The sequence below is a fragment of the Paramisgurnus dabryanus genome, chromosome 2, assembly GCF_030506205.2.
Source record: "Paramisgurnus dabryanus chromosome 2, PD_genome_1.1, whole genome shotgun sequence".
Lineage (NCBI taxonomy): Eukaryota > Metazoa > Chordata > Actinopteri > Cypriniformes > Cobitidae > Paramisgurnus > Paramisgurnus dabryanus.
The window spans coordinates 16,311,694-16,327,694 of record NC_133338.1 but is presented as its reverse complement, the minus strand read 5'-3'; the positions used below and the strand labels follow the sequence as shown (position 1 = coordinate 16,327,694).

The 16,001-nt window shown below is 37.6% G+C and overlaps 1 protein-coding gene across 8 annotated transcripts in view; it reads right to left on the bottom strand.

Annotated features, from left to right (window-relative positions):
- The window catches only part of arhgef11 (Rho guanine nucleotide exchange factor (GEF) 11), a 193,075-nt gene that overhangs the window by 83,975 nt on the left and 93,099 nt on the right, over nucleotides 1-16,001 (bottom strand). For all 8 annotated transcript variants that reach the window (XR_010527896.2, XM_065255072.2, XM_065255066.2 and 5 more), the window contains 3 exons: nucleotides 6,898-7,005; nucleotides 6,778-6,826; nucleotides 6,397-6,434 (listed from right to left, as the gene is read on the bottom strand). Coding sequence is in view for 7 of the 8 variants with exons in the window: in XM_065255072.2 (XP_065111144.2) it covers nucleotides 6,397-6,434; nucleotides 6,778-6,826; nucleotides 6,898-7,005 (195 nt within the window). In the remaining variant the exon portion in view is untranslated. The remainder of the gene's footprint in view (nucleotides 1-6,396; nucleotides 6,435-6,777; nucleotides 6,827-6,897; nucleotides 7,006-16,001) is intronic.

Here is a 16,001-nt window from a genome sequence, read left to right as displayed (position 1 = left end):
ATTGTATAAAAAACATAAAACGTAACGCTCATCGATGATCAATGCTCGTCTGAGAAATGTATTTCTGCTTTTCTTTGCGCGAAGGGACATATTATGATCAAAGATATTGGACTTTATTGATCGAGAATTTCTCCATCTTTAACCAGAAGCCCCATCTCAGGCTTATACAGTAGGTACATGTAAAGGTGAGTTCAGACATTTTCTTAATGTTTATAGTGGTGTCATTATTATTTACAGTTTATAGTCAGGTGTATTACTCCAGTCAACTATTTAGGGGGGCAGACTTCTGTGTCGTGTCTTAGGCTGTATGATTTACTGTTGTTGGAATAAAATTTACACTTAAATGACAACACATGCAATTTTGTATTGCGCCATGTTGTTTGATGGCAATTTTCTCATTAAATAACAATCTCTCAAACGAGTTCTTTAGTAAAATCAAATCACTACCTGTTGAATCTGTCATATCCTATGACGCTTTCACGTCACTCATTTTGCTGACGAGGAATGACATATCATTGTTCGGAACTACGTTCACGTAACGTAAATAACGTAAAAACTAATTCCGTTAGTAATTCAGTTTATATTGAGTTCTGTGTTTTCAAGTGGATTAATAATTTGGTGGGGCACTGCCCATTGACTGTATAAAACAGGCACAGCCCCACCTGCCCATATACTGTAGACAAGCTACTGTTGGTTATTTATGAGTTGTTTTATAATTTTCCCCTTGAAACATTATGCTGCCTGCATGGCATCAAGGTACTAACTTGGCTTAGGTAGCTTGCACCCCAAAGCTTTTAAACGTGGCTGAAAACGCCTGGAGAACGCCGAATGCCAGCTGTTTTTTTAGCGGAGGGCTTTGTTTGCTGTGATACTTGATCTGTGAGTCGGTTGGTTGTTGTGATATTTGTCCCGCCCTTTGTCCACTGTGATTGGACGGTCGTGTGAGAACTTACATTGAAGAGCTGAGCTTTTCACCCAAAGTTAAATATTTTTTGACCACAGCGTGGAAAAAACGGACAGCTGCTGGCTGTTTTGAAAAATGCCATGCTACCATTGGGGGAAAAAAACATACGCTGGCCACTTTGTTGTGCACGCCCCCAGTTTATCTAAATTCTATGCTTTGCCCACCCTGTTTTATAGAGGCCCACCCACTTGAAAATTTCTGGCTTCGCCACTGCCACAGTCACCACAAGAAAGCTTGGTGTGGGGTGATTTAGATGAACAAGTTGCAGGTCTTGTGACAAGAACAAGTTATTTGGAAATGCGGTTCTATTCAGAGGAGCCCCTGCTAGCGAAGTATTCAAACCAATACTGTGGTGGCAAAACCGGGCAGTGATTTACCCCCAGACTGAGCCAACTTTTGCTGAAAAGGCTTTGCCAAGTAGCAACATCTGTTTCATCAGAGAACATTTTCAGCAAGATGGGACAGATGGGAGCAGCAGCAGGATCATCCCCTCTAACGGCGCATTCACACGGGGCGTAAGTGCCGTTGCTCGCGGCAGAAGTTGAACATTTCTCAACTTTTCAAGCGGCAACGCATGCGTCAGCCAATCATATCGCCTTATGCAAATAACCTAGGCACAGCCAGCCAATTACGTTTATGGAAGACCGGAGCTTGTGTTGCGGCCACAGTGATTGGCTGTTGGCCACGCTTCAGACATGCCTTCCGTTAAGCGTTAACGCTGACGGACCGTGTGAATGCACCGTAAGGCCTGACTACTGATATTTTTAAAGAGCACCTATTTCATTGCTGAAAAACAACGTTATTTTGTGTATTTGGTATAATACAATGTGTTCATGTGGTTAAAAAACACATATAAAACGGGCAGTTCTGGTTCTTCATTCTGACTGGTTGAAACGCATTCTAAGCCGTGATAAAATACACCGGTAACCCCACGGTTTAGACCACATTACATAAGTATCACTGCGCCACTGTTGCTGCGTACTGATTTATGAAAATAAACACCACAGTCTTTAATCATATTTTTTATTTGTCTACAATTGCACTGTTACTGGCAATATCAGGATAAATGTCAATAAATATTGTTGAGTCATCTCGTCGATAAAGAGAAAACGTTGTCTGAGGAGTTTCTAACTCAAGTTCATACGTCCGCTATTACCCACTGGGTGGCGATCTTACCCAACTTAAACACTGACGCATTCACTCAACACTGAAAACACAGTGTGCAAGTTTTGATGGCTTTGAATCTGATCTCTTACATAAGTTCTTCACAAAAATTGAATTATCTCCGCTTTTAGCTAAAAAATTTGTGAGGTGATAAGAGAACAAATGAAGGTAGGATGAAACTTTTTTTGCTTGTTTTTGTTTGAAAGCGGATGGTCTGTTCTTTCATTTGATATTTTATGTTTATTTAAAGATAATTTTTCTGCAAGGCATTAAACTAAAACTGGGTAGCAACTTAAAAAAAAAAAACGCTGACGGGGAAAGAGTTCAGCATGCTTCCAAGCATATTTGATCATCACTTAAACAGTTGCACAATATAAATGTTAATGTATAAATTAGATTAATGGTGATTTATAAAATAAACACCACAGTCTTAAATCATATTTTCATTGTGTTTTTGCTGCGTCTGTGTTGGTTGGGAACTGCGCTCTGTTAAAGTCACACTTGATTCTGAGGAACTACTTTGTTTGGCGGAAGAGTAATATTTGTACTAATATAATTACAACTTATTTGTGTTTTATTTTATAAAATTCTGCTATTTTATAAAATTCCGCTAACGTTATGCATATGTAAGTAACCGTTTTATAAATGCAATAAACCCCGCGAAGCAGTGGGGTTACAGTGCATTTTATAACAGCTAAGGGGGTTTAACGCCCCGTTATAAATGTTATAGCTGTTATAAAATGCACTGGTAACCCACTGCTTCTTGGGGTTTATTGCTTTATTATTATTTTCCACCGTACATTTTTGTAGTTCCAGTTTTCACTACCTTCCTGAAACGCACAGATTTAAAAAAGCTCTGTGTCCCTGATTGGCCATCTAATCTGTACGTTGTGATTGGTCTGAATACCCCTGACGTCAGCCGGAAATGTGACGCTCCTTACCATGTTTGAAAGATTTGAGCATAATGCGACGCTAACAGGAGTTAACTTGCAGGCTGTGGGTCCGAAGCGGGAGGAATTATGATAATGTCGGTCTTGTATATATCACCAATCCAAGGAAGTAAACTGTTGCCTACAATCCGTGTGTTTGTTATAGTCCAAGAATAGAGATTTACGTTGGAGATGATAACTTACACACCAAAGGAAATATAAAATCGTGATTCAGACTATTGGTGCTTTTTAAATGCTAACCTAAAATAATCCTGCTGTTGTTAACCCAAACCCTGCTTGTTATGGGTCTTTATTCCATGGAGCTCTGTTTTGAGAGATTTTAAAACATTTTTGAAAGACTGTTTTGTATTTTTGCAGTACTGTGGTTTTAAATTCATTGTATATTTTTTGCACTTTAAATACAGTTTAGTTTAAAAATTTGCACTACTGTTAACCTGCTTCTCTTACATTTTAAGGAAAACTTAAAAAGTAAATTTGTTTACTTGATTAAACTTTACACTACTCTAACCACTGTTTCTTTTTAAAGTTGCACTTACATTGCATTTTTGCACTACTGTGTTTTTGACTTGATATACTTATTTTAATCCTTCTTCTAGTGATGATTTAGGTGATGATGACTTAAAATAAGCTGTTTATTTTAAGGAGGCCTGTCTGATGTATAACCTTGATTCCTCGCTAGATAATTCAAATGTAGATAAACATCTTACATTGTTTAATTCCATTTCTAATTATATTTTGAATATTTTGAAAAATAGTACCACACAGGAACATAGAGGAGTCTGTCGTAGAGTCGAACGGAAGTGGAAAAAAGATAAATTACAAGTATCTTTTGAAATGTTACGTGCGTCATTAATTGGTTATCAATTTTTGTCGAATTCCAGACAATATCTTTAAGCTCTTTTAAAGATATAATTAAGCAGTTGAAATCCACTACATGCCCACTTGATTTTTTTCCCACTCTGGTTTTTCTTCAGATCTTTGATGTTGTCAGACCAAGTATTTTAGCTATAATAAAATCTCTTCTTACAGCAACTGTTCCAAAACATTTTAAACATGCAATTGTTAAACCACCGCTTAAAAAAACTAATCTTTTCCCGTACATCTTATAAAGTTATAGACCTATCTTAAATTTGGCTTTCATTTCAAAAGCCTTAGAAAAAGGTTGTTTTATTACGATTGCAGAGCTTTTAAAAGTCAAATAATATTTTTGGAAAATTTCATTCAGGATTCAGGAAGCATCACAGTACTGAGTCTGCACTTTTAAAAGTTTTAAACGATATTTTGTTATCTGTAGTGATACTTCTACTTTTAGATTTAAGTGCTGCTTTCGATACCGTCGACCACAAAATCCTTATTTCACACCTAGAACAATATGTGGGCATCAAAGGTCATGCCCTGGACTGGTTTAAATCATACCTTGAAGATAGGACTTTTTCTGTTTGTCTGGCTTTTCTTCATCCAGCTGTGCCTTGATGTTTGGAGTTCCTCAAGGCTCCATTGTGGCTCCTGTTTCGTTCTCATTATATATGCTTCCATTGGGGTCTATTTTTACCAAGCATTAGATGTCATTTCATTTTTATGCTGATGACACCCAAATTTATTTGCCCTTGAAGCATAACGACAAAACAGCTTTAAGATCATTAGTTGCATGTCTGGCTGATTGATTGAGTTTTCCTCAAATTTTCTGCACCTCAAAACAGGGTCATGGTTTTTGAGCCCTCATGCACCTTTGATTATGATTTGGGAGAATTGGTCTGCTATGAAAGACCCTCTACCAACAATTTGGGTGTCATTTTCGATTCCTCACTCAAATTTGATAAGATAAATTCTGTAGTTAAATCTATTTTTTTCCAACTAAGATTGTTAGCTAAAGCCAAGTGCTTTTTAACCTTTCCAGAGTTTGACAGGGTAATCCATGCATTTGTGTAATCTCGGCTGGATTATTGTAATAATAATTATTTTTTATATTAATTATTATATATTATATATTAATACATTTATTAATGATTAAATATTAATAAATATAAATAGACTTCAGATGGTTCAAAATGCAGCTTCCAGACCTTTGACCGGTACTCGGAAGTTTGATCATATCACCGCTGTACTGCGCTCCTTGCATTGGCTGCCAGTCCGTTATAGAATTGATTTTAAAATCTTACTTTTTTGTTTTTAAAGCTCTGCCTGATTCAGCTCCTATTTATCTCTGTGAACTCGTGAGTATAAATAGATCTATTAGATCTCTGAGATCCTCCGAACAACGATTACTGATGATCCCGAGATCTAGATTAAAGTCACAAGGTGACAGAGCTTTCTGTTGTTGGCCCACAACTGTGGAATAGTCTCCCAGTTTCCCTCAGAATAGTTTAATCAGAAGCTGAATTTAAATCTAAGCTAAAAACATATAGTTTTTCCCAGGCATATAACTGTTCCTAGATTTTTTTAAGACCATTTATTGGTGTTTTGATTAACTTTTTTATCCCTTTGCATTGCGGTCTTTATTATATTTTTATATGTATGTATGTGTTATGAATGTTATGTGTGTGTGTATATGCATATATATGTATATTTGTGTATGTGTACATGTATGCACATATCACATATTTTACCTCTGTTTTAGTATGTTTAGTATTTAGTATATTGTACAGCACAGTGGTCAACTACTGTTGTTTTTACTGTGCTTTATAAATAAACTTTTGATATTCTGCACTTTGAACAATTTACTTGCCTACTGTACAGGCAGAGTACTGTAAGCACTGATGTTTGTGTGCATTTTGTAATTTTTGTTGTTGTTTTATGTTTGAACAGTTTTCTTTGTTTAAATAAAAAATAGTTTATTATGTTTGAGTCATGTGTTGAACTTCTCTAAAAAAAAAATTAAAAACAAAAAAATGTGACACTATTGTTCAGGTCTTATTTGCGCCACGTCAGCGAATAGCATTCCATTTCGGGCTGTGAAGGGGCATGTAATTGGTTGGATCGACTGTACGAATATGCCCATCACTGAGTGAGTCGCTGTTTTGAGTCTTAATGAAAGAGAGAATCTAGTTTGTGAACAAATTCAATGAACTACATGTTGTTCATAAATGAATGTGTACTGTGTAGGTCGGTCATTTATGATATGAGTCAGTCTCCAGCAATCATCAGAAAGTGGTTCCAAAGCGTAGCAGGTAGTACTGTGAGCTACTGTGCACATAAGCTTATATAAAACTTTTACCTTTTAATTTATTGCTTAGATTTCCACATTTGTATTCCATCACATTTACACACATGAAATCAGTGTGGGTTCAACCACCACCATTTGAACTAATTAAAACCCACCTCAAAGTCTCCTTCACTGGAGTCCATTGATGACTGACCTGACCAGGAAAGGGTTTGTGCAACATGTACAAGACAAAATCAATATAAGGAGAATGATGGTAATAAACACTTTTATCAGTAAAATCAACTAGTATTTTTTAAAGGGATAGTTCATCCAAAAGTGAAAACACAGCACCCATTGATCAATTTACTTTCAGCAGAAAAAAATATGGAAGTCAATGAGTGTTGTCAATTGTGTGCTAACCATCACAAATGACCTCAAAATATCTTGTGTTCAACAAAAAAATGCTCATATATGTTTAGAACAACATCAGGTTGAGTAAATGATGACTGAATTTTCATTTTTAGGTGAACTATCCTTTTAACATACTAACCACTGACCTTCACCAGCCATGAGATAGTTGGTAATAACTTCTGAACGTGTTCCATCCTGAAAAGAGAGATAATAATTTATAAAAAACTATAGAAACAAAATAATATAAAATAAATGAAATACAGTACCACGTCCTGCTGAATCTTTACTCTGACTTGATTAGCTCTTCGTTTGGCACTTTCTATTCGCTCCACTATGGAAGGGGAGGGGTTTCGAGATTGTTCCCCCAACAGGTTCTGGAAAAGTTATGGGAAAAGAAATTTGTGAAACCAGCCTTGTTTTAAGTTCAACTGAGATACTTTCCTGTCTATTGATAGTATTCAGACACAAGACCCAACGAGGGTTGCAGGGCAAGAAAACTGCAGTTTACATTAGGCTCTCCATAGAGAGCCACAAGCTGGTAAAATTTCTGTCTGTTTCCCCCAGAGAGAAATAGCGGATGATAAGCAAGCTTATATATTTTCCGTGTTTTTTTCCATTCTCTGTGTGAGAAAAGGGCTAAAATATACGGACTGGATATAAACACAAACACTGAAAGATGTCTGTTTCAGATTTAAAAAATTGAAAAAATATAGCGGATTCAGGCTGGCAAAATGCTGTATACATCTGGACAAAAAGCAGATTTGATAAAAAAAATTACGTATACAGCTAAACGCATCTGCATGTGGACAGGCTCTTAGTATTTATTACACCACTGAGTGCTCAACATGCTAACTCTCCCTCACACCAACTGGAGGGGAGGGTAGTGTTGGGTGATATGCCCCACTGTGAGATAGGGCTGTCACTTTTTATTCGATGTTCGAATATGCATTCGAACATGATGTGAAATATCCGTATTCGAACTATAAATAAACCATCCGGTTTTTTAAATGCCATGTGTAGCGTATTTTTTACAGTAACACCTCGTAATAGGAAGGAGGCTGAGAGTGAGACCGACGACTGCAACTGTGCGCAAGAGAGGGAATCAAATTGGACTAAAATGAACCTCATGTGCATGTCAAGATAGAATTATAGTTTGTATATAAAATGACATATTGTTTATAGTGTTAAATATTATAGCAGAATAAAAAGCTTGTGTTAATACGTTCGCATTATGAAATTAGCATGTATGAAGATAATTTCATCATTTTTACAACGCAATGTAAACTTTATATTAAACAACAGCATTTGTCTTGTAAACGGATTTTAAATGATCATGTGCTGACTGTCGCGCGTCACATAGACGACAGAGTCAAGTGAGATCTGATTAACTCATCTATAAGTTTAATTTCTTTGTGCTCTCTATCATTGAAAACGGGCAAGCAAACAGCACGCGCAGGGTTAATGTACTTGTGAATGACGGCTCACAAACGCGCGGGATAGGCTTTGTATAAGTGTGCTTGTTGTCAATGACAGTTCTGGTCACAAACACGCTCAAGCGCGGGATATGTGTGCTTGTCAATGATGGGCATTAAATCCGCGAAATTCCGCGGAGTTTTCTGCCGAAATCTGCGGGCGCGAATTCCGTTTGCGTCTGTCTATATACTCCTGCTGCTATTTAAGTTGTCACGTTATTGTTTGCAACTGTTCTGAATCATTTTTTTATATATATAAGTTTGTTATTCATAAGTTGATAACCTGCTGTTTCAAACATTAAGTAAAAAGTAATCCAGACAACCCTGTGTATGACTGTCACTGTTAATAATTTTGTGATTGAATCTCCATTACGGTGGGTTTTTGATGCGCGTGGGGGGCGGCGCCTAGATATTCGAATATATTCGGATACATTGCATGATATTCGAAATCCGTTCGAATTAGATTTTTTCTCAAAAGTGAAGGCCTACTGTGAGATCGTCCTATCATCAGCCTGTGAGAACGCCGATACACGATAGTAAAGGGAGGAGGGGCAAAAGTTTACTCATTTATTTATATAGTAAATTTATATAGGGCGGCAGTGGCTTAGTGGTTCATGTAGGTTGTCTACAAACCGGAAGGTTGGTGGTTCAATCCCCGGCTCCACCGGACCAAGTGTCGAGGTGTCCTTGAGCAAGACACCTTAACCCCAGCTGCTCCCGACGAGCTGGCTGGCGCCTTGCATGGCTGACACCGACGTCAGCGTATGAATGTGTGAGTGAATGGGTGAATGTGAGGCTAATTGTAAAGCACTTTGGATGGCCATAGGTCTGTTAAAAGCGCTATACAAATGCAGTCCATTTCAGTGGCCCCTGGTCACTGGGGGGCGCTGGGGTGCCGCCCCCCAAAGTTGGCCAGAGAAGAAAGCTGTTTTAACATGTTACGAAAAAGATAAATATATAATGCAAATTAATACAAAATAAAATCGTTTAGTTGTACTATTTCACTGTTAGTCTTGTAATCATTTATAAAATCAAAACGTTCGTTTTGTGTGTGTCATGTTTGTGTGTCTGGGGCGCACCCCTAATGAGTGTCTATGTAGGTTAGTAAAAAGGGTAAAAAAATGTGACCTGAGGCTGAGCTCTAATTGGCTGGTTTCGGATACGCCCTGGGGGGCAGGACTGTTCGCCCCAAATCCTCCCACTTAGGTTGTAAGCAAATCAGAATAGTTTTTTATGTCTTTGACCTCATTTGATTGGATTTTCAGAGTCTCATAACCGAGCTGCAGATTGCCATGTAACTGCTAGAGACAGTACTAATCAGTAAAAGCAAGTGAAATACCTTGAGATGATAGAAAATATGATTTTATGCTTACAAAATCACCCTTTACAAGACGTTCAGTTGAAGAATAAATAAAGGATTAAGGAGCTTGGACCAGATTGAGCAGGAGGAAATGATCATGGTCGAGTTTACATGCTTTTCCAGGACTTATGGCAAACGGAGTTGGCTAACATTAGCTGGATGCTATGTAAGTCAAATGCTTTTTATTATTTCCCTGTTTGCTGTTTATAAGAGCTGCCTTTGCGTGGACATGATGTTCAGATAATCCGGTATTTTGCGTGGCTTGGTCAACGTTGTTGCAAGTACTGGTCTGTGATTAGGGAACTTGTGTGTGTGTGTGTGTGTGTGTGTGTGTCAGATCGCGTTAACTGAAGCGTAATGTATGCGAACAAGAACAGAAGTAAAACTGCGTCGTCTAACTGAGGTAAAACACAAAATCTAATGACATTTATCTGCCTTCATGTGTTTATTAGACAAGATGGTTTCAGATACACAGTCAGTGTTTAATTCAATTCAGGTTTTTACACGCCTGTTGCCATTTTAATCGTAATAGTATTTTGTGATTTGATTTGTTAATATTTGCCTGTTCAGCACAAAGTTTGTGTGTTTTATCGCCTCAGCTGTCTGTCACTGCGAGAAAAAATTATTCATTTAATCTGCTTCATGTGATGTTAAACGTGTAAAGTGATCCACAGTCTCTGTTCATCATATGTTCTCTTCACAAATAAATAAACGCATTTGAACTTGAATGCTCGTCTTGTAAATTCATGATTAGAAATGATCAAGTGAACGAAAACAATTCTTATAATTAAAACATGAATGACGGATCATTTACTGTCAGGGTTTTCAAATGAAATAGTATAACGCAAACTCTGGTGTGTTTGTGAGTGGGTGTCAATGATTACCATGATTAGTTCATTACTGATAATAAACCCACATTATACTCAGAATTACAAATTCATAGTAAATTTTTTTCATGACTTCAACAGTAACATTTTTAGCATTTTAGCTAAGCAGTAATGATATTTATCACCTGATAAACGGCTTTTTACAGACCTGCATTACCACAGTAAAAGTTTAATTTCGAGTTTGTATGAGTCATGTGCATTACAAGTTCAAAAGTTTATTATAAGTCCAGGTGCTAGAAGGAGTCTGAGATGCACGCATTACAAGATCAGGTGCGTGCAAGAAAGAATCCACTCACATCACAAGCTCTCTTGCGCAAAGTAAAGCCCACAAACCCTCTCATGCTAGGAAAAGCAATCAATGCACATAATAACTTTCACCATGAAAGCCATAAGTCTGACGATCGTTGATCCACAATAGTATCGTCTATCGGCACAACCCTAGGGAAGGGGTCAAGTTACTTTTGTGCAGTACACAGCCTGATGGATCCCTTTGTTCTGTCATGTTTAGAGACATAAAAAATGGCTTATTAAAATTAGGTTAAGAACAATATTACGGGGAAAATATTGTGGTTTTGAAACTGACTTTTTCAAACCACGGTAAACCTTGAAACTGGTCCATGTAAAGTCTGAATGCAAGTAGTAAAACAAATGTACAAGTGTAATAAAGCATTTGCAAACATAGCATTTTCACTCTTTTCACATCACTTCTGCATTTTCACAACTCTTTAGCAAACTTTAGCAATTGGCAACTAATCACTGTAGTTGTTTGCGCCAGTACAAACAACAATTACACATGATTTCAGGGTGTCTGCAGTTTTCACCAAGTCAAATGTAAGACTTTTCAAGAGCTTTTTAAAACCATTATGAATGAAATTTAAGACCTATATCACGACAATAAAATCCAATTTTATAGCCCAGTGTGCAAACAACCATGTGTTTTTTTCTGGGGTGGAAAGACTGGATTCACGAAAATAAGACATGAATAGCCTTAGAATGGAAAATTGCCTTTAATTGAACTGAAATCACAATTTTTTTTAATGTTTTAAGCAATCTAAGGTTTTTCACAATCATTATTAATCCAAATAAGTGAGCAATAGAAGTGACAATAGAAGTCCAAAAAGCTTGGTCATCACGTGATTCATGCAGTTAGTTCCTGGGAGCTCAAGTGAGCCAGTGAAATACGTTGAGTTAGAGGCAAAGAGAATTTTCTTAATTAAAAACAATATTTATATAATCACACGAATATGTGCAAGAAGTATTTTTTTTATACAATTCTATCAACAATGTTGTTCAAACTGAAAACAACTTGCACTGACAACTTGAGTTTCCTCTAGGATTTTTCCAGCTGTGGTGGCAGGGTGATTAAATGTACATATATACATATACACATATACATATACACATACACTCACCGACAAGGGCGTAACTTTGGGTCTACCATTGGGGGGGTTAAACTCGCGGCATATTTATTTATTTATTGAATCATTTTCTTGTGTAAAAGGTAACATGCTAATTTGCCGTTCCTGTATTTTAAATACATTGTGATACTTTTACTGATTTAGACTACTTACCATAAATGCAGCTGTTTACTTGACTATTTATGCCATAATGACACAAATTAGGTGTTTAAGCACTTGCCAGCAGTGGCAGTTTCCACATTTTTTGTGTGTTCAATATTTTATCAAAAAAGAAATAAGAACTTAAAGATTAATCAATTCCATCACTGTATTGGCACCTACATGCAGCAAATGTATTATGAACAATTCAATTCTCAATACATTACACAATGGCACACTGAAGTGCAGCTTGCACCTTTATTCACAACAGATTTCACATATTGGTGGGCATCACAAAAACTCACCATCCACTAACAAAATCTAAACAAAAGCATGTAAATACAAAAGAAGGCCTATCTGTAAATCACATTTAAGGTACTGTATGTGACAACATATTAGGCTGCAACTTAACACACATACCATTCAGATAAAAGCACCAAACACCTGTTTACGTCTTTGTGTAAAAGAAATGAACTGTGCACACACTGACTTTTTACTTTAAGGAGCATTCACCCGTGGAAACATTTATCTTTATTAAAAGTGGATCATATTTTTAGTCGAAATGTAACATAAATTTAAAATTTGGTGCCTATTTGACCAAGAAAAGGAGTGTTTGTAGTCTCACCCCCTCTACAAAGATATAGGACTTCTTCGATGATACAAAATGATGATTTTTGCATCATTGAAAGAAGGACACTGACACTGTGCAACACTGAATTCCATATTTCTCCTGTCTCAGGGGAAACAGAGGGAATGATGCATGACCATTCAAAAAAATGACTGAGTTTCTAACTATACAAAGCTTAATGCAAATGGGTGAAGTGTCCCTTTAAGAGGTCCAATTTGTCCTGATGTATGTGAGACACTGCAACATGGTTCAGCCTCTGCTGTGTCATAGTTGTGCGTAAACTGGGGGCTGTTTACACTTGGTATTAAGATGTGTTTTAATCCATCAGATCACAAGTGGACGAGACACACATCACGTTTACTCTACACCTGGTATTTAAATCCGTCTCTCTTTTGTGCACTTTCGACCGCTTCTGTCCTGAATACTGTGAGGGGGCGGTCTGTCGAGACGGGTTGGCGAGTCTCTCTGCTTTCATTCAAACGCGAGCGGGAGTAATTGAGTTTATATGGACGCAAACTAATATTATGTCAGAGTCCACTGCTTGTTTAGCAAGTAAACCTACTGCACAGTGTTTTTACGTGTATATGTTAGAGCTTTCTCTGAATTTTCAGCGCAATTGATGAAATAGGATCGCGCAACTTTCACACGCTTACAAAATGAAACTACGGAGATCAGACGCTTTAGTTTTATCAATGAAAGGCTAAAAATAGCGCCTTTCACCTTGTGTTCGCGCCAGAAGTCAGAAAAGACGTAAAACGTTGTGATTTGTACTACCAAGTCTTTAATTGTCTAACTTAGAGCACTAAAGCTCATCTCTACCACAAAGAGTAATCTGATAGTGATGTTAGGTCCTTGAACGAATCGTTCTTTTGAGCCGGTTCTCGGGAAGTAACCGGTCGAGCCGGTTCGCAAATCGAACTGAATCGAACTTTAGTTTTGGGCATAGGTTCCGGGTTGATGACGCAGGACGCACAGCCGAAATAGCACGTCGGACTCATAAAGAACCGAACGAAGTTTGTCGATGATTGCCGACGATTCTGACGGATGAGTTGCTGACACTGCGTGTGAATCACCGAGGATTTCAACGAGCCTGATGCGCAAAGTTTTTTGTTTTATTAGTTTCTTGATATGCTTGTTTTATTAGAAAGCTTTAGTTTTGATACGATTTATTTTGCATGCAAATCATATTGTAGTTGTTTAAGGAAGACCAATGAGTTAAACACACACGTTTATTTATTATTTATACTTACACACATCTGCAATTGTGCATCAGTGTCTTTTAGGAATCTTATTCAAGTTGTAGGCTTGTCAAAACTGGTCAGTTATATCTGGCATTCACTATTTATTTATTATTTATGATCTGCGATTTAAACTGTGACCACAAACATTACTAACTTGTGAATGCAAGGCAATAAATCAGCTATGCCTTCACAAAAAACAACTATTTATTTAAATGTTTTAATGTGTTGACACAAACGACTTTATTTGAATGTTTCATTGATACAATAAATGCGTAGTAATGTCATTTCTTGATGACGTCAGGAACCGGTTGAACCGGTTCAATGAGCCGAACTGTCCGAAAAGAGCCGGTTCGCGAAAATGAATCGGACTTTGCATCACTATAATCTGATCAGAGTTTTAACTTCAGATATTTTCTATATAGCTAACAAATTTGTGAAATTTTGAATAAAAAGGAAATAAAAGCAGATCATCAGTCATTCAGCTCGGTGTGACAAGCTGCCTTGTCCTTTTCATCATGCACCGTCAGCTTTCTCAACCATTCATCCCAGCCACTGCGCACGTGCAAAACAGTGAACAAACTTGAGAAAGCGGGTTGGGTAATACCAATTTGTCGGTGCGGGGGGGGGGGGGGGTTTACATTACAGATTATTTAAAATATAATACTATCTTTCTTGCTGGCAAATGAAATTAATAAAGAAAACGAACAAAAGTGTTTATTCGTAATGTTTCATATTTATTTTAATCTGAATGATGTGATGATATTGGGGAGGTTATATTAGCTGGATTTGATTTTTGCAGGGGTCATAACCCCGTAACCCCCGTGCAAATTATGCGCATGCTCACCGGCCACTTTATCAGGAACACCTTTTACTAGTACCGGTTGGACCCCCTTTTGCCTTCAGAACTGCCTTAATCCTTCGTAGCACAGATTCAACAAGGTACTGGAAACATTCCTCAGAGATTTTGGTCCATATTGATATGTTAATATCACGCAGTTGCTGCAGATTTGTCGGCTACACATCCAGGGCATGAAGCTTCCATTCCACCACATCCCCAAAGATGCTCCATTGGGTTGAGATCTGGTGACTGTGGAGGCCATTTGAGTACAGTGAACTCATTCTCATGTTCAAGAAACCAGTCTGAGATGATTTGCGCTTTATGACATGGTGCGTTATCCTGCTGGAAGTAGCCATCAGAGGATGGGTACACTGTGGTCATAAAGGGATGAACATGGTCAGAAATAATACACGATGCTCCATTGGTACTAATGGGCCCAATGTGTGCCAAGAAAATATCCCCCACACCATTACACCACCACCACCAGCCTGAACCATTGATACAAGGCAGGATGGATCCATGCTTTCATGTTGTTGACGCCAAATTCTGACTCTACCATCTGAATGTCGCAGCAGAAATCAAGACTCATCAGACCAGGCAACGTTTTTCCAATCTTCTATTGTCCAATTTTGGTGAGCCTGTGTGAATTGTATACTCAGTTTCCTGTTCTTAGTTGTCAGAAGTGGCACCCGTTGTGGTCTTCTGCTGCTGTAGCCCATCCACCTCAAGGGTCGACGTGTTGTGTGTTCAGAGATGCTCTTCTGTATATCTTGGTTGTAACGAGTGGTTATTTAAGTTACTGTTGCCTTTCTATCAGCTCGAACCAGGGTGGCCATTCTTCTCTAACCTCTAGCATCAACAAGGCATTTGCACCTACAGAACTGTCACTCACTGGATATTTTCTCTTTTTTGGACCATTCTCTGTAAACCCTTGAGATGGTTGTGTGTGAAAATCCCAGTAGATCAGCAGTTTCTGAAATACTCAGACCAGCCCGTCTGGCACCAACAACCATGCCACTTTTTAAAGTCACTTAAATCACCTTTCTTCCCCATTCTGACGCTCGGTTTGAACTGCAGCAGATGGTCTTGACCATGTCTACATGCCTAAATGCATTAAGTGGCTGCCATGTGATTGGCTGATTAGAAATTACATACATACATACATACATGCATGCATACAGGCCACGTTATTAGGTACACCTGTCCAACTGCGCTTAAATGCAAATATTAGGTATTAATTTAGCATATAGGCTACTGTAAACTTTTTATCATTTACTTTTCCTTATATTTATAGCCTATTGCTTTATTGTGTTTGTTCTAAAATGTATTTTCTTAAAAAATACATTTTACTACATAGCTTCGTAAGCATCTTTTATTGTAGTTTTAAT